At 40.9% G+C, this 18,561-nt stretch overlaps 1 protein-coding gene across 1 annotated transcript in view; it reads left to right on the forward strand.

The window, feature by feature from the left end:
* LOC150022479 (aldehyde oxidase) overlaps positions 1-18,561 on the forward strand; it is a 70,182-nt gene that overhangs the window by 37,782 nt on the left and 13,839 nt on the right. The window contains exons 21-26 of the mRNA XM_090282339.1: positions 4,789-4,913; positions 6,642-6,775; positions 7,670-7,757; positions 13,132-13,218; positions 14,035-14,226; positions 15,930-16,157. Of these exons, the coding sequence (XP_090138465.1) occupies positions 4,789-4,913; positions 6,642-6,775; positions 7,670-7,757; positions 13,132-13,218; positions 14,035-14,226; positions 15,930-16,157 (854 nt within the window). The remainder of the gene's footprint in view (positions 1-4,788; positions 4,914-6,641; positions 6,776-7,669; positions 7,758-13,131; positions 13,219-14,034; positions 14,227-15,929; positions 16,158-18,561) is intronic.

The raw sequence follows: 18,561 nt of genomic DNA on the forward strand, positions 1-18,561 counted from the left end.
CCATTAAGGGACAAAACTGGTTGTGGCATTGATAGCTTTTTTTTTAAAATGATTTCCGAAGCCCATGTTTCTTTCTCTTTCTCTTTCATACTTCCTCTAATTCCTCCCTCCCTTCCTTCTCTCTCCTTCCTTTACTCTCTCCCTCCCTTTCTCCTTCCCTCCCTCTCTCCAGACTTCCTTCCAGTACATATACAGGCATACCCCAGTGATATTGTGGGTATACAATGAAGTGAGTCCTCATCTTTTTGCTGGAGGAGGGTCTTGTCTTCAATTCTTTTTTTTTTAAAGCAACATCTGTGAAGCACAATAAAGCAAAACACAATAAAATGAAATATGCCTATATATGGATAAAATAATACTGATCTCAAAGATCCATTATGAAGATTTTAAGAGATAATAATGTGTGCTTGGAACATAGTAAGAGATCCAGAACTGTGAGCAATAATTATTATTAGGTTATGGTGTTTTTCTTGTTCTCGTCTAGAAAAGATTATCTATTATCTGAGTGAACACATTGGCAGATGTGCATTTATCAAACCCAGTGTTTCCCAGTTTTTCTCACTGTAAGATGCTTATGAAACCTATATGGAGATTCCTGGGCCCCTTTGTTGGGATTCTGGAGTTGGAGAATCCAGGGTACCCCAGGAATCTGTTTTTTGACCAGTTTTAACAGTGCTCCAGGTGATTCTTAGGATTAATAAAATGTGGCAAACACTCAACGGGTGAGTTTCTTTTGGGGAGAACAAGAGGGAGCATATTTAGCATAGAGAGTCCATGGTGTAAACACCTTGGAAATATCAATATTTAAAGGTGCTCCTCCACTTGTGCCACAACATATTTTTGTGCAAGGATTTACTTATTGTATTTTTCCTGACATCTTATTTAATTATTTAATTCAGTTAGGTAATTTATTCACTCTGTCTTTTACTTGAATTTTAACTTGCTACCTGCATCATACCCTGTTAATAAGTATAAAAATGACACAGAAAGGTTTAAAGGGACTTTTAAGCTTTCATTCTCTTCGCTCACTAGTTTGAGGGGTTTTTTTGTTTTTGTTTTTTTCTTCCTCTGTGATTGTCATTTGGATTAAGAATTTTTGACTACTTGTTTCAGTGTGAGATAATTGGAGGTAATTATCATAACAGCACTTTATCTGCCCCTTAGGAAAACGAGTGCTCCAAGAAAAAATGAATATAAAAAGATAAAATATGTGGAGCATTATATCAAGTCTTCAACTGTGTTCTTGAAGGTAGTGACATTATTGTTTGTGGAGCCAGATCTCAGCCCTCTCTAACCTGGTGTCATAAGCATTAAGGAACACTGTTTACAAATGAGCCAGCTGAGGCCAGAGAGGCATGTGATTGACCAGGAATCAATTATATCTGAGTTTTCCAACTCTGAAGTTCGCACGTTCTCTCCTCTGCGTTAAGCTCCTTCTCGTTTATCTCTTCAAAATTTCATTAGCTGGGATGGGCTTTACAGGACAAGGCCGATGACAATCTGTGTAGCAGGATTTGCAAGAGACCTGGAAGCCTGGAACTGAGATTATCTTCCCCACAGCCTGTCCTGTTGGGCATGTACAGATAAACTCCTTCATATCTTAACGGCTTTTCCTTCTTTACGGGCCCCTTATTAAAATGTAAATATGCCTGGAGGAATCATTCCTAAACCCATACTGGGATAAAATTTTATCTCAGGGATTAGTTGAACAAATTGGTTTCCAACCTAGAGAGTTGAGAGCAACACCCTAGGGTAAAGAGAGGGCGCCCTGGTGTGGGGCTGTGGGGTGGGCGGCATAACGTAACAGGGCTCCAGAACTTGCCCACCTCCCAGCTTTAAGCAGAAACAGCTCTGTCTGATACTTTTTTAGCTCTGTATTTTTTAAATGAAGCAAATATTTAACAAAATAAGTTGAATGGATAGTTGTCATTATTAATATTACAAACCACGGAGTTGAGCCTACTGGTAAGTGAGGTTTGCAATGTACAGTCTTTGATAAAAGCTTAAATCAAAATTGAAATCTGAGTGCTTGACATTTTAACTTTTGTATTTTATAAATGAAGCAGAATCTGTTCATTCTTCTTTACCCTTTCTTTACTCCGATTTTGGATAACGTAGGAAATCCAGACTGCAATACAAAACATTTCCTTGGGACTCTTTTCAAACAACTTGCAAGTCACTATTATTTGGTACATTTTTAAATTTTGAAAGCTCCGCCTTCCACCTAGCATGATGACTGTCATAGTTGTGTTGTTTCTTGTGTTTTTATTAGCCTGTTGTTGTTGTTGTTTTTTTCTCCCTGCCTTTCTATGTGTCTCTTGAATACTTTTTAGAATTCCATTTTGATTTAGCACTAGTGGGGGACTTGTTTTTGGTTTTATAACTTTAACAATCAATGATTAGTTTTCATCCACATTAACCATTTGTAGAATTTTGGAAGTGGTGATAAGTACATAGGTAACTAACATATAGAACTTTCATCTTCATTACATTTTCTAAATAGCCACCAGCTAGATATGGTATGGGATATTCCTTATTCCTTTGTCCCAGACATACTCTCCCTCATTTATAATATAATCATCTTTGAAATGTTCTCTGCTCATTGAGAACACATGAAGGAAGCAATGTTGTAATTTTGCTTTAAACACAACTTAGAAAATTCAAGAGGAAAGTCTGTTGTGTTTACCTGTACTTTTATTCTTTCCATTGCTTTCTTGCTTTCCTAATGTTCCAAGATCTTTTTTTTTTAATCATTTTCTATCTGTTTCAAGAACTTCCCTCAGCCATTTGTCATTTTAGGATAGGTTTTTTAAAGAAAAACTCTCTTAGTTTTCCTTCATCTGATGATGTCTTGATTTCTTATTCATTCTTGAAAAATATTTCCACTGGATATAGAATTCCAAGTTGACAGGTCCTTTAGCACTTGAAGAAAGATGTTGTACCAGTTCCTCTGGCCTTCATGGTTTCTGTCAAGAAATCTGCTCTCCTTTGAAGTATTTTTCTCTTATAGATGAAGTAATATTTTTCTCTCCTTGCTTTCAAGATTTTACTTTGTATTTAGTTTTTCAGAAGTTTAACTGTGATGTCTTAGCATCAATTTCTTTTATATATCCCTTTGGAACTTATTCTGCTTCTTGAATCTGTAGGTTTGTGTCTTTTACCAAGTTTGGGAACATTTCAGCTATTATTTCTTCAAGTATTTGACTTCAATGACACAAATTTTTTATCTTTTAGTCACACAGGTTCCTTAGGCTCTTTTAATTTATTTATTTATTTATTTTTTTTTTCCGGTCTGTTTCTCTCCAGTGTTCAGGTTGGGAAATTTATGTTGTTCTATATTCTTGTTCATTGATAATTTCCTTTGTTCTTTCTGTTCTGCTGTGGAGCTCATCAACTAAGCCTCTTACAAGATGGTTGTTGTAATTCTAAAATTTTCATTTGGATCTTTTTATATCTTCTGTTTCTTTGTAGAGATTTTATATTTTTTTTATTTATTTTAAATGTTCATGTCAATGCTCATTGAAGCATGTTTTATGTTGGCTGCTTTAAAATCATTGTCAGATAATTTCATGGTCTATGTCACCTCAGTATTGGAAGCTGTTGATTATCTTATTCATTCCAGTTGAGTTCTTGGTATGAAGAGTTATTTTTTTTATTGTATCCTAGTCATTTAGGGTATGATGTTATAAGACTCTGGATCTTATTTAAGTCTATTTTATCAGAACTCCTCTGGCCCTGTGTTGATGGGGAAAGGTAGTGGGGGTGATGCCTTGTTATTGCCAGGGTGGAAGTCTAGGTTTCCCATATGGTCTCCACTGAGATCACCCTAGCAGGGTTAGGGGTACCTCACTGCAAGATGATAGGGTTGGAAGTCTAGGCTTTTCACTCAACTTTTGCAGATAAAGACTGGTCTACAGTTTTTTTCTGTAGTATGTCACTGGAGTAGAGTAGTTTTTGTATAAAAGCTTCCTGTCTTGCTAGGCTTTTCCTTTCCTGGTCCTTTGTTCAGAGAAAGTAGGCTGTTCTTGGCACTTTTTTTTAAAGATTTTTTAAATTTATTTTTAGAAAGAGGAGACAGGAGGGAGAAGAGAAGGAGAGCAACATCGATGTGTGAGAGGAACATCAATTGGTTGCCTCTCACACATGCCCTGACTGGGGACTGCGCCCACAATCCAGGCATGTGCCCTGACCAGAAATCAAACCCATGACCTTTTGCTTTGTGGGCCAATATCCAACCAACTGAGCTACACCAGTCAGGGCTTGGGACTTTTTTTCTATCTTTTTCTTCTAGTCTTTATGGATTCCTGGCTCCTCTGGTACCAAATATAGGCTATATGAAGCAAACAACAACACCATTGTATCTTTCCTTGGGTCCCAGAGTCCCTAGCTGGTCTGCCTTCTTCTTTCTATCTTTGACAGTCTTCTTGTGTTTCTTTTATATATAATTTCATGGTTGTTAGCAGAAGGAACAGGGATACGTGCATCTACACCATCTTGTCTTAGAATTAGAAGTCTCCTTGTTATACTATTTTAACTCTAGACACCTTTTCCTAGGACTATGTGATCCACTGTTTTAGCAGATATGACAGATTCCTCTACAGAACTTTACTTCAAATCTGCAGGTATAATGAAAGCTAAAGGTTATTGTTTGTGGCCCTTCACCATGCAGCCTACTGTCCCAGTGGAAGTACTGTCAGTGAAACTTTCTCCATAATGAGAAACCAGCTAGGGGATGCTACCTGTCCTATCTGACAGCCTTCTTGATTCTGGTGTATTTTCCTCTTACAGGTGAAATACATCTGGGAGGTCAGGAACATTTTTATATGGAAACCCAAAGCATGCTTGCTATTCCCAAAGGGGAGGATCAAGAAATGGATATCTATGTGTCCACACAGTATCCCAAAGGCATACAGGTAACATGGGGCCTTTGTGGAAAGGACATAGTGAAATGGTTTCTGCCTGCAAAATACACCAAGCCAATTAGAGACAAAAATGTCATTTCAGAAACTGAATGAATTTGGAGTACTGATAGCCATATCTATTTGGGTATTAATAACCATATAATATTAAAGCTTTTAAGTTAGTATTATAAAAGTAGAGGCCTTCTGTGTGTGGATCTATAACTAAAACAATTATGGAATCAGCAGGTCTTTTGCTATACTTTTGACACTGTTAAGAATATAAAAGAAGTGATGAATTATCACTTAAACTGTCGAATGATAATATAGGAAAGTTGTTCAGAGAGTAAATCCTAAGAGTTCTCATCACAAAGAGATTTTTTTTTTCTATTGTATCTAAATGAAATGATAAGAATTAGCTAGACCTATTGTGGTAATCATTTTACAATATATGTAAATCATACCATCATGCTGTATATCTTAAACTTATTCAGTGGTATACCTTAATTATTTCTCAATAAAACTGGAAAAAAGAATAAAAATGAAAAAAAGTAAAGGTCTGTCCTCCAAAGTTTATGGTACCCAACTCACATGAAACAGTTAGGAAACCACACTGGAGAGACTACAGCTAGTGTAAATCAGCTAAGTCGGAATTTACATGCATGGAAGAATTAAGAGAACAGGGGGCTGCTAAGAGCTAGAGTCATCCAGAAAGTACCATGAAGATCAAATCTTAAGTTTGGATATATACTGAAAAGGAGGTTCCTCTAGATAGTGAGAAGAGATACCATTTCCAGACAATTCCACACCAAGATCAAATAGCACTCTCATTCGTTCATTCGTTCATTCAGTCACCTGTCCCTTCTGCAAACACTTTTTGCCTCTATACCAGGCAGCATGCATGTAAGAAAGGAGGGACTGCCCAAGCTGGAATGGAGGATGCACTTCAGGGGTGGCTAGTTTAGGCATCAGGGTGAAAGTAAAGGGAACAAAGCAGAGAGAGGGGTCTTGATTCAAGAGGTCATAAAGAGCCATGTTATTAGCAAGTAGGACTGTGGGAATGTAGAAAAGGAGGTCTCTGGAAGGTGAAACACTAAGATGGGTCAGGCAAACTCCATTCCAGTCCTGTTCTGCTCCTCACTTCCTGTGTGACCTCAGACCCATCACATCATCTCTCTTGGGCTCTCTATCTATAAAAATGGGTTATTAAGACTAAGTGACCTCTAAACATTAGGATGGAAAAAAAAAAGAGCAAGACCTGCATCCAGGGAAGACCTACTGGCCAACTGCAGCAGTAATCCAAATGGGAGGGGAAAAGAGTGCATTTTCCAGTGGAGAACAGGAGAGTGCAGGGAAAAGACCCAATCTGAAAACGGTTTGGAAGGCCACAGAACCTCACTGCTTCAGGAAACATATCCATAGGGATTGGTGTGAAAAGTATACTTCAGGTATACAAGTAGTTCATGGGCAAAATTTATTTTAAAAATTCCTAGCAGAGAACAGTCTCATTACTATCAAAAGTACTACTCAGTATTAATAGTAGTTTTGATGATGTCATTGTAGCCAAATACCCCTGAGATCAGCATGGATGCATGCCTGGGTTATTGGAAATTGCCCCATTGTTTAGTATAACCACACAATTTATGTTTCATGTACAACACTGTAGAATTAAAACATGTAAGGGCTGTCCTAACTCCCTTGTTGCTGATGGGTGAGATTAATGAGAACTGTTATCATTCATAGGACATAGTCACTTCGGTCTTGAAGCTCCCAGCTAACAAGGTCATGTGTCATGTAAAGCGTGTTGGCGGGGCGTTCGGGGGGAAGTCATTTAGAACTGGCATCATGGCAGCCATCACCGCATTTGCAGCAAACAAGTAAGTGGAGAAAATCTGCTAAATAGACTAAACATAAAATGAGGTCGTGCTGAATATTAGCAATATCAGAATTAAGGAGGAAGAATTTCTGTCAAGATTATTTAAAATCACATATACACATACACAAACAAGCTGTCAGTTATGACAGCTTTTTATCTTATATTGTTGAACTGCATAATGTAAGAACCAAAATAAGAATCAGTTACTGAAAAGAATAAAAACCCCAGTGAAAATACTATAATACCTGGAGAGTAGACAGAAACAGGTACTGAAAGAATGTAGCTTACATATTCTAGCACCTGTGTGTGTGTGTGGCATGTGTGTTCCCTTGATTTAAATAGAAATTTTGCTTTTGTTATGCTTATCTTTATTTATATTACCATTTTTCAAGTATCTCAAAATAGTTCCATAGGAAATTGCTTTGGGGCAGGTACACCTAAAATGCTTAATTTCTTTGCTGAGTAATATAGGTCAGTTCCTCTATCCCATGATGCAAAAAGATCTTTCTTGTATACGTGTCTTATCTGGGAGCACTTGGCAATCAACACCACCTGAGTTCCTCCATTGGTAACCAGTCTCTAAGGTGGCCTTCCGCTATTTGCCTACAGCGGAGATTGTTATCACAGTAGGAAATACCCCCAGAGCAATACTCTGGAGCCTCTGGCACCCAGGAGCCTCCCTCCCATAAGTAGTGGATGCCAGTGACTGTGCCCTGACCCAAAGAGAGGGGAGGCCACTGTGTGCTTGAGATCAGCACAGCCTGGGTTCAGGGAGTAGTTCTGTTGTTCTATAATGTGTATGGGTGCCACTCAAGCTGCCATTCAGGGCTACATAAACCCCAGATAAGACCTATGTGGTAAAAGAGCTGACCACTCTTGCTTTTCTCTGTTTTAGACATGGCCGTGCAGTCCGCTGCGTCCTGGAACGAGGAGAAGACATGTTAATAACTGCAGGCCGCCACCCTTACCTTGGAAAGTACAAAGTGAGCAGCAAGAAGGGGAGGGGAGGGTTCCTGTTATAGACATAACATTCCATAAACACAGAGGATAGCTCCTGGCTACCCTCTAATGGGGAATAACAATGAGCAAATCAACAAATTGTGCTTCTGTTTAACTTTCTATTCCTTGGGCTAATTGCTTAATTACTGGCTGGTAAAATGAAGCTTTTCTGCTTGACTCAAAGATGACAATTGTCAAAAAGGCTATAAAAGCAGATATGATTTTTAACTATATCAGAGTATTTTGTAAAACTCTGTCCCAGAAAATTTCCCATCATAGAAAATTATTATTATTATTATTATTATTATTATTATTATTAACTTTTGCTTTATAAGAATTAAGTTTACCTGTCAGAGTAGGCTAATGGTGCTAACAAACAACTAAAAACTCCCAGGGATTTAAACCTTTCTTGTGTTACTTCTTGCCCAAGTAACAGCTAAATGTAATCAGTGGGGGTTGGGGAAGGGGAGGGAGAAGAAGAAAGGATCTGCCCCACAAAATCATGCAGGGACTCCAGCTTCCCCTCTTCCCCTCTAACTGCACTGTTGAATGCAGAAGTCACTAGGCACCTGTAGCATTTTAAATTTAAATTTACTAAATTTAAAAAAATTAAAAATTCAGTTCCACAGTTGCATTAGTTTTATATCAACTGCTCAAGAACCCCATGTGGCTAGTGGCTGCCATATTGGACATGCAGACACAGAACGTCATAGAAGGTTCTGTTAGATAGTACTACCCTAGGGACTCTGAGTTTGGTTTAGCTCAACAAAGATTTATTAGAATAAGTTTTGTTCTGAAGGAGATTACATTTCAGCAATTGAGAGGGAAATAAGACTTACACATATGAAGTCATTATGAAAACATAATAATCTCAGGTTAAAAGATGAGGCACACATAGTAAAACTGTGGAGAGAGATAAACATGAGTTGGCATATATGTACAGGAGACTTCTTTGAAAAGGTGAAACATAAATGACCTTCAAGAATGGATAGGCAGAAAGAAGGCATACCAGGTGGTGTGAAAACTAAGAGCAAAAATGCAGAATTGGGATGAAGATGGCATTTTAGATAGAGGTAGGAGTAAGAGGAGAATGGGAATTAGAAAACAGAGGGCTTACTGGAGAGCAATGGGATATAAGATTCATTGGGTTAAGTGATGCCAGACTGAGAGGGGCCTGAAAATCCCAGGATGAGGATTTAAACTTGATCTCCTAAGAAAGAGTGAAACCGATTAGGTCCTTGACCAGTCAAGTGCCATAACCAAACATGGGTGCGTTGGGGAGAGTAATATTCTGGCAGTGGGCAGGATGGCCCAGGAAGGAGAGAGGATGGAGGCAAGTGGACCACCAGGAGAAAGCTGATGCATTCAGACATGAAGCAGTTGAAGTCTGAGCTACAATAGTAAGACGCAGAAGAAGAGATGACTCCAAGAGCCATTATTCTGTAAAATCAAATAGAATTTGGTGACACACTTGGCAAAATACAATGCAGAATAAAACCACACACATGACTTGGAGGTTTCTAGTAGACAGAGCCACTTTGGCAGGAGGAACCAATCTGGAGGGACAGTGATGAGTTTGTGTAAGTTTAGGGGAGGAAGTGACAACATAACCTTTAAGTAGAAATGTCCTTCACTAAAATGGGACTTTACTGAAAGGACTGGATTATAATTATAGAAGTCATCAGCATAGTGGAGATTAAAAATATGAGAAAATGGACTTCCAGCCAAGATGGAGGCTTAGACGGATGCGCTAGGTCTCCCTCTACAACTAGAGAGGAATACAACTACTTCAAAACAAAGGATAACTAGAAATTCCAGAAAATAAAACTACACGGAAGCCCAACATATGAAGTTATAAACCAGCGGCGCTCTTTGGGCAGGTAGGACGAGCGAAAGGGGGCGGAGCTGTTTGCGGTCGCACCTGGGACAGCGGCGGGGAGAACAACCCCGGCTGCAGTCGAACCCCCGGCAGCTCGCGACCCCAACGCTGGGGAAAGCAGCCACCACATCGCCTTGAACAGTGAGGCCCAGGGGGGGCGGGAGGACGGATCCCGGTCTCCTAGCGGAATAACTGTGTGAATCCATCTTGGACCCCCGCCCCCAAAGAAAGCACCACAGGGCTGCGAAATAGGTCGCGGACAGGCACCGGTCGCTGGCTTGTGACGACAAAGCACCACGGCACAACAAGAAAGGCTGCCAAAGGGCGCCGGTCGCTGGGTCATTACGAGTACACAGGCACTGCCCCCTACAGCCGGCCCAAGAAAACAAAACGCATCTGTCAAAATGAGGCAGACAACTATAGAAATCCTGGTGGCACAGCTCACCAGGCAACAGATGGAGAACCTGACAGATGAACAGATAAGAAACCTGTCAGATGCTCAGTTCTGGGCCATTGTTATCAGGTAGCTTACAGAATTCACAAAAGATCTGGAAAAAGATGAGAAAGAAGCGAAAAACACTCATAACGAAAGGAACAAAACCACATACGAGACAGATGGTGAGGAAATAAAATCCAGAGTTCATTTCAACAAACCGGAATATGGAGAAGGAACAAGCAGTCAACCAATGCAGCGAGAGGAAATGGGAAGCAACGATGAGAGGATCAGAAACCTCTGGGACAGCTATAAAAGGCCCAACATAAGAATCATTGGTTTGCCAGAGAGCGAGGAAGATGAACTAGAACTTGAAAAATTGAGTGAAAATATAATAAAGGAGAACTTCCCAGACTTGGGGAAGGAAATAGACTTACAGGTCCAGGAAGCACAGAGAGTTCCCAAGAGACTGGACCCAGGGAGAACCACTCCAAGACACATTATAATCAAAATGTCAAAAATTAAAGATAAAGAGAGAATCTTAAAAGCAGCAAGAGAGAAGAAAAGAATTATGTACAAAGGGGTCCCAATTAGACTATCAGCTGACTTCTCAAGGGAGACCCTGCAGGCAAGTAGGGACTGGCAAGAAATATTCAAAGTAATGAAAATCCAAAACCTACAACCACGAATACTCTATCCAGCGAAATTGTCATTCAGAATAGAAGGACAGAGAAAGTGTTTCCAGGACAAAATAAAACTGAAAGAGTTCATTAGATCCAAACCACTGTTATATGAGATGTTAAAGGGACTGGTTTAGAAAAAGGAGGATCAAGACAATGAAATCTAAAATGAAAACTGCATCACAAGAAACAACAGAAGCTAGGGAATTGAAACAAAGGCAAACTAAACAGGCAACGAGAGTGGAAAAAGAACTATAGGTATGGGGAACATATTGGGGGGAGGTCAACAGGGAGGGGGAATGGGGAGAGGGAGGGAGATGATATAGGCATTAAGGATCATGGTAGGAGGGAATGGAATAGACAGAGAGAGGTTGAGAAGAACTGTATGCACAACTAATGGACATGATCTAAAAAGGGGGGACAACTGGAGGGAGGGGGGCCACCGGGTGGAGGGGAGCAGAGGGAAGGGAAATTGGCACAAATGTAATATTATAATCAATAAAACACATTAAAAAAAATAAAAAATAAAAAATAAAAATAAAAATATGAGAAAATTATGTTAGTAATTTATATTTAGAAAACTCTGTGTTTCAGTTACTTGCCTATGATTTTACATGCATTACCATATTTATTGCCATTTCACAGAAGGTCAGAGGTTATAGAGCTTGTCTGAGGTACAGAGCAGGTTAAGTAGCAGAGCCAGAACTCAACCTCATACTACTGGGATTCATAGGCCATGCCCTTGATTTGAATTTGGTTCCATTCAATAAAAAGCATTGCAGTGAACTTTAATAAGTTCAGAGATATTGAAGCAGTGTGCAGACAGAAAACAGGAATATTGGATACATCTTAAAAGCAAGGAAGATATTTATTTAAAAGACCTTCAACAGCACTAAATGCTGCTAAGAGTGTTGACTGAACTGGGCCCTGTGAGAAAAATGTGCAGAGTACATTCTGAGCAGCCACTGGACTTGAAGATTAGGAAAAACGTGAGGATGGGAGCCGTAATGCAAGGGTGGCAAGAATGAGAGGTCAACAAATACACCATTGCTTTGCTTTAGGAGGAGAAAAAGGGATGGATTGAACAGTAGTGATGGAAGTGTCTGTTTATTTTGCTTTTTTATCTTTCTCTACCCTTCCTTTTTTCCTTTTTCATTACTATTTTTAGTTGTGGCAAAATACACATAACATAAAATGTACTATCCTGACCATTTTTAAGTGTACATTTCAGTACACTTAATACAGCATTAAGTATTCACTTTGTTGTGCAATTGTCACCACCATCCACCTCTGAAATTGTTTTCACCTTGCAAACCTGAATCTCTGCAATGACTGCCCTTCCTTCCTCTCTCAACAGCCCCTGGAAACCACCATTCTACTTTCTGCCTCTATATATTTGGCTAGTCATATAAATGGAATCTCACAGTATTTGTTCTTTTGTGACTGGCTTATGTCACTTAACATAATGTCCTTAAAGTTCATCCATATTGTAGCAGGTATCAAAATTTTCTTCCTTTTTAAGGCTTAATTCTATTCCATTGTATGTATATGCCACATTTTCTTAATCCATTCACCCATTGATAGATACTTGGGTTACTGCTACCCCTCAGCTATTGTGAGTAGTGCTGCTATAAACATGGGTGTGCAAATATCTCTTTGATATCCTGCCTTTAATTCTTTTACATAAGTACCTAGATGTGGAACTGCTGGATCATATGGTAGCTCTATTTTTAACTTTTTGAGGAACTGCTGTACTGTTTTCAATAGCAGATACATTATTTTACATTCCCACCAACAGTACACAAAGGTTCCAATTTCACTACATCATCACCAACACTTAACTATTTTCTGTTGTTGTTGTTTTTTTATAGTAGCCATACTAATGGATGTGAGGTGGTATATTGTGGTTTTGATCTGTATTTTCTAATTATTAGTGATATTGAATATCTTTTCTTGTGCTTACTGATGTTTGTGTATCTTCTTTGGTGAAATGTCTATTTACGTCCTTTGTCCACTTTTTAATCAGGTAGTTTGTTCTTTGTTGTTGTGTTGAAAGAGTTCTTTATACCTCCTGAGTATTAACTAGTTATATGACTGACAAATATTTTATCCTAGTCTCAGGATTGCCTTTTCACTCTGTTGTTTGTGTCCTTTGATACATGGAAGTTTTTAATTTTGATGTAGTTCAGTTTATCTGTTTTTTTCTTTTGTCGACTCTGCTTTTGGTGTCATATCCAAGAAATCGTTACCAATTCCAATGTCATGAAGCTTTTGGCCTATATGTAGAGAATTTACAGGTAACAAAGCACACTTTAGAGAGACTTGGCCTCCCACACTACTATCAAAGGTCAATTCTCTCTCCACAGGCTGGATTCATGAATGACGGCAGAATCTTGGCCCTGGATGTAGAGCATTACAGCAATGGAGGAGCATCCCTGGATGAGTCGTTACTTGTAAGTATTGTAAGGAGCAAGTTCGCACTCTGGAAAGTGTTACATAAAATGGTTTAATTCAGAAAATTTTCAATAGCTAAACAATATTTAATTATAAAAGCCTAAAGACCCCCACATGTTACTGGTGCCCCAAAGTGAGCCCAAAGACATTGGATAAGTCTGCATCTGTGTGTTACCTCCATGTTCCCTGTACTTACAGCTGTTTTCCCAGATACAAGCATTAGAGCTCAACCTCAGCCCTACTGACATTGTGGACTGGATATGTCTTTGCTGTGGGGGCTGTCATGTGCGTTGTAGTATGTTCAGCAGTACGCTTGGCCTCTACCCCGCAGATGTCAGGCACATAGCTAACCTCCAGTCTTAAACACCAAAAATGTCTCCAGACATTGCCAAATTTTCAGGGGGAGAAAGGGCAAAATTACCCCAGATGAAAACGAGTCATCAAACAAAATGCCAAAACATATTTTTCCTATTTTTGTAGGATATTATTTATATTCATTATATTCTATAGATTAAGTGGCTAAGGGCCTATGAATGCTTTACAGGCTTTTGGAAATGTTTGTAATCTGGGGAAAATGCATTTGCTCTAAAATATGAAAATTAAAAAATTATTTCAAAATAAAAATTATTCTAATTCTTAAATATTATTTTACAGCAAAAATGCACTTAAATTGAGAAATGGGTCTATTTTAGCATGTTTGATGTGATTGAGAGAGAGTGGGTCATTTCTGATCTGGCTTTGATCTGAGGTCTCAGGACAGTAAAACAGGTACAGAAGAACGAGGGTCTCATAACATCCATTCTGGATTTCCCCAGGTGTTAGAAATGGGACTTCTGAAAATGGAAAATGCTTACAAGTTTCCCAACCTGCGCTGCCGAGGGCGCGCGTGCAGAACCAACCTTCCATCCAGCACGGCTCTGCGTGGGTTCGGCTTTCCTCAGGCAGGGATGATCACCGAATCCTGCATCACAGACGTTGCAGCCAAGTGTGGGTTGTGCCCTGAGAAGGTAACACTGAATTAGTCTCATTTACAAAAGACAGAGAATTTTGGAGGTGAGAGGGGCTTGGAAGTCATGCGTGCTGAGAAATGTGAGGTCCATAGGAGCTAAATGATTTGCCCCGGGTAAGCCAACTCACTACTCTCACTCAGGCTCCATCTTAAAAATCCTGGGGAGAAGAAGATATTGAAGAGTGCACATTGGATTCTAACTTGTTTAGTGAGAAGTCTCCATTGGTTGGGGTGTAACTGCTATGACAAGTTGTCACACCCTTCCTCCCCCTGCTTTGTTAACATCTCAGGCAGTTGTCATAGTTTCAGTCACTCCAGTCACTACAATGGTCTGCTTTCCGTTCTTTGCCCAGTCTCGACTCCATCACCGACAAGCTCCGCTTCCTTCCCTGCACCTCTTCTACCCAAGGATCCCAGAGTGGAGTTAAGGTGGGGGGATACAGCGTGCTGTCTCGCCCCTCCTCCCCATGTGCCTTCCGCTGCAGCATTGGGGGCAAGAAGGAAGAGAAGGGCCAGGAAGACAGGCAGCATCTCCTCACGTGACTCCTCCCAGAGCGTTCTGTTCTCTCCTTGGTTAGATGTAGCTACTATTCAAGTACATTGTCTCTGGGTTCCATTTCTACCAGTCTTCTTGAAAATCAACAGTCCCCCGTGAGGTGCAGTTCAGGCTCACCTGCCCTTCAGCTGGCCCCTCCTACAGCATTCCCTGATGCCCACGCCTCCATGTCCCCCGCTGCAGCAGTCCTTAGAAAGCCCTTGTCCTCAATTCACCTCTGAGACCAGAGGCAGGAACCATCTTCTTTATGTCTCTTGAACTTGTAGGGGATCCTTGCTTCCACCTTCCCGCTCTCTCTCCCCACAGCCTCTCCCCCAGATGCTCTGTCACATTTGGTCGCTCTAGGGAAGAAAATCATATAAGGACCTCCCTTCATCCCCAAGGAAACTTGGAGGAAAGAATAGCCACCCTGAAAAACACTGTCTTGCCCCAAATGGCACAGCTCATTAATTTCCAGTCACCTCTTTATCATGATCTGGGAAATTTTTAGGGGGATGGGGAGACTGTATGTCTGTAACAGCTTCTGCCAGCTCGAGGAGTTGGCTGGCCTCAACTGCTGAGTTTTCTCAACTGAGAATGTGAAGTACTTTAGCTTTTGTTCTCAGCTGTGGGTCTTAGTCTCCAATCCTGGGAATGCAGGAAGAATTCTACTCAGTGCTTCAGACATCGGGGGTGGGATCTTTTCATTTGTTCTCCATCCTAGTTACAGGTTATATTTAAACAGACTTTCGTATTTTCCCATTTAGAAGTAAGGAGTCTTTATTTTGCCACAGCATCTGAATCATGCAGACCATGTCCTCTGGAAATTAGATTCTGGATTACCGTTCAACAGCTATTTACAAACATCCAGTATTAAGAGTCTACGATGTACCTACACTGAGTTGAGTTACATAGAAACATAAAGAAAAGCTTCCCTCCCTTGAACTTACACGAGAACAGCGTGGAAGGTGTGGGAGGGCTAACATTTGATAGAGCCTCCGAGTAGAAAAAGAGAGCATTACACATTGGGAAAGGCTTCAACAAGGTGTGTGTTGAACTCAGTTTGGGCCTTATAGGATGAGCAGATTTTGTCTAGAACAGTGGATGGAAAAGTCTGTCTTCCAAGTCCCCTCACCCCACACTTCTTATCTCTTTTTCTTTTATAGGTTCGAACAATAAACATGTACAAGGAAATCGATCAGACACCCTACAAACAAGAGATTAATGCCAAGAACCTGATCCTGTGTTGGAAAGAATGTATGGCCATATCATCCTACTCCCTGAGGAAAGCAGCTGTGGAAAAATTCAATTCAGAGAATTACTGGAAGAAGAAGGGGCTGGCCATGGTTCCCGTGAAGTTTCCTGTTGGCCTTGGCTTACGAGCTGCTGGTCAGGTCAGTTCTCCAAACAGAGGAATCAAATGGTGTTCAGGAACCTTTCTATTGAGGTGAATTGTACCTGATTGCTAAACTTTACCAAAGTTGTGCTCAATCAAACTAGCTTTTCTCCAGAGGAGACAAGAACCCATGTTGGTGACAAGCATCCCTCCTGGGAAATTGGGAGACCTGATTTCTCTCCTGGACCTGGCATTAAGCAACTGAGTCAATTCACTGTGGGCCCCAAATTGCTCAAATATCAAGTAAGAAGGTGGGGCCAATGACTGCCAAGACTCCTCTTTCAACTCCTCTAGGATCTTTGTCTCTGGCCCATGAAATAGAAACAGAAAGCTTCAGGGTACTTGGTTCCCCTCCCCTTTTTGGTGGGTTGGGGTAAACTAAACCCAGAAAATTAAATCATGTAAATTATTTTTAAAACGCAATTTTAGGAATGTGTTCACTTCATAGACATTAAAAGAGTGAAGGGGAAGATGGAACATCTATTCTTGTAGTTTAATTTATTTAATTGATTAAATAAACTCCCGGCTTGGTTGCAGAATCTTACTTGCTATTTCCACTTCTTCATTCTTAAATGAATCTTACCCCGAACAGCTAGTAAAGGACTGATCTCTTCTAATTCATTGTACAGCAATGATATTGGACCCTTATTATCTACATTCTTACACATACATGTACATATATATACATATATGTGGATAAGATGGCAGAGCCCTCAAAACGATTGCCACCTCCCTTTGCAGAATTCACACCTTTGGCTGAGGCGTGGTGAAGATGTGGCAGGTGTGCTAAGTGATCACGGAAGAGGGATAAATGGGGGTGGGGCTGTGAGGGGCACTAGGGATAAGCTGGATGTTGAGAGAGCAGAGGCGGCCAAGGGAAGCAGGTGGGAAGGTCCTTCCCTCATTTCCATAGTCAGCTGTTCACCCACCAATCCTGGTTCAGTTTGGTGTAATCATTAGAATGTTTCCTGCCGTTTTGCTTCTAGGTGGCTCAGCTCGGAGGAGCAGTGTAACGATACAAGTGGTGATCTTATTACAGCCAACCCATCTCCCGCCTGTTTGTGATGACAAAAGCAATAGAGTCATTTAGTCATCTGCACCCAATTTACCCAGATAAAGGAGACTGTCAATAAGCTATGGTTGAGAAATAAAGGCAAAAACAAGGTTCTTCCAAAAAGAAAGGAAGAGGGGGAAAATATCACTAAAAAACGGGTAGTGAGCGGGGAATATTGGCATACAGTTTTGGGTAAACTGATTTTCTGGCAGCTAGCAGAGTCGGTCTGGGCTATCTGTCATTGACCAGGCTGGCTGGGATTATAGTGAAAACAATCTCCATCGTTTATGGATTATATGGAAAACCTTGGGTAATTATTAGGCTGTGGTAGACATGGCTGCGGTCTCTATGTAGTGGCTGCCATTAGTTAATATCTGGCCCCTGGTAGACCAGGTCTGTCTCATTTCCCTCATCAGAAATCTCTCAAAAGAGTAGATTTTAAAAATAATGATAATTATTGAGCACCTACTATGTCATATCACCCTGGCTGGTTTGGCTCAGTGGATTGAGCGTCGGCCTGTGAGCTAAGTGTCGCTGGTTCGATCTTCCAGTCAGGGCACATCAGAGAAGGAAAACTCTGACTCCAAAAAACCTCTGCTGCCTTGCGGCATACCTCTTCAGGGGAAAGGCTAAGGGAGTAAACCCCGACAGAAAATCCGGAGCCAGAGTCCCTAAGGCGGTTCGACGTTGTAGTCAACACCGGCAACTCCTGCGGCGCACCTGAAGCCAAGCTGTATTGACTCCGTCTTTCCCTTGGACCCTTCAGCTGTGAAGAGAGGGGGGGTCTGCTGCATGGGCAACAGCAGACCCTCCATATCACCCTGCCCAGGCTCTGTAGCTTCAGCTTCACTGGAGAGGACACTCCAGCGTCATCGCAAGATGTCGATTCAACACGGGAGGAGACAGATATCGTGTCACTCCCGAGTCGGACTGCACAGCCATTCTCGGCGGTGCATATAGACTCTTAAGAAGCTACACCATCATCTCTCGAGACGGACGGCTGTCGACGACGACTATGTCATAAGTTCTTTTAGATTTTATTGCATTCAGCCTTCAGGGAAACCTATAAAGTTTGTAGCCCTACCTTAGTGATGAGAAACTGAGACTCAGAGAGCTGCAATAACTTGGCCAAGTCCTACAGCTGGTGAGAGGTGGGGCTGGGGCTATAACTCAGGTGTGGGAGGTCCCAGAAGCTGTGCTTTCTCACCTACCTCAAGCTGCCCCTCCACGGAGCCTTACAGTCGGAACTGAGGTGGGATTCAGCAGAGCAGGGAAGAAAGCAGACAACAGTCAGCAGTACAAGTTCATTCTCAAAGACTACTGAGAAGCTCCCCCGAGCCACCAGCCT

This window comes from Furipterus horrens, unplaced genomic scaffold (assembly GCF_987537825.1).
Source record: "Furipterus horrens unplaced genomic scaffold, mFurHor1.1.pri manual_scaffold_1, whole genome shotgun sequence".
NCBI lineage: Eukaryota > Metazoa > Chordata > Mammalia > Chiroptera > Furipteridae > Furipterus > Furipterus horrens.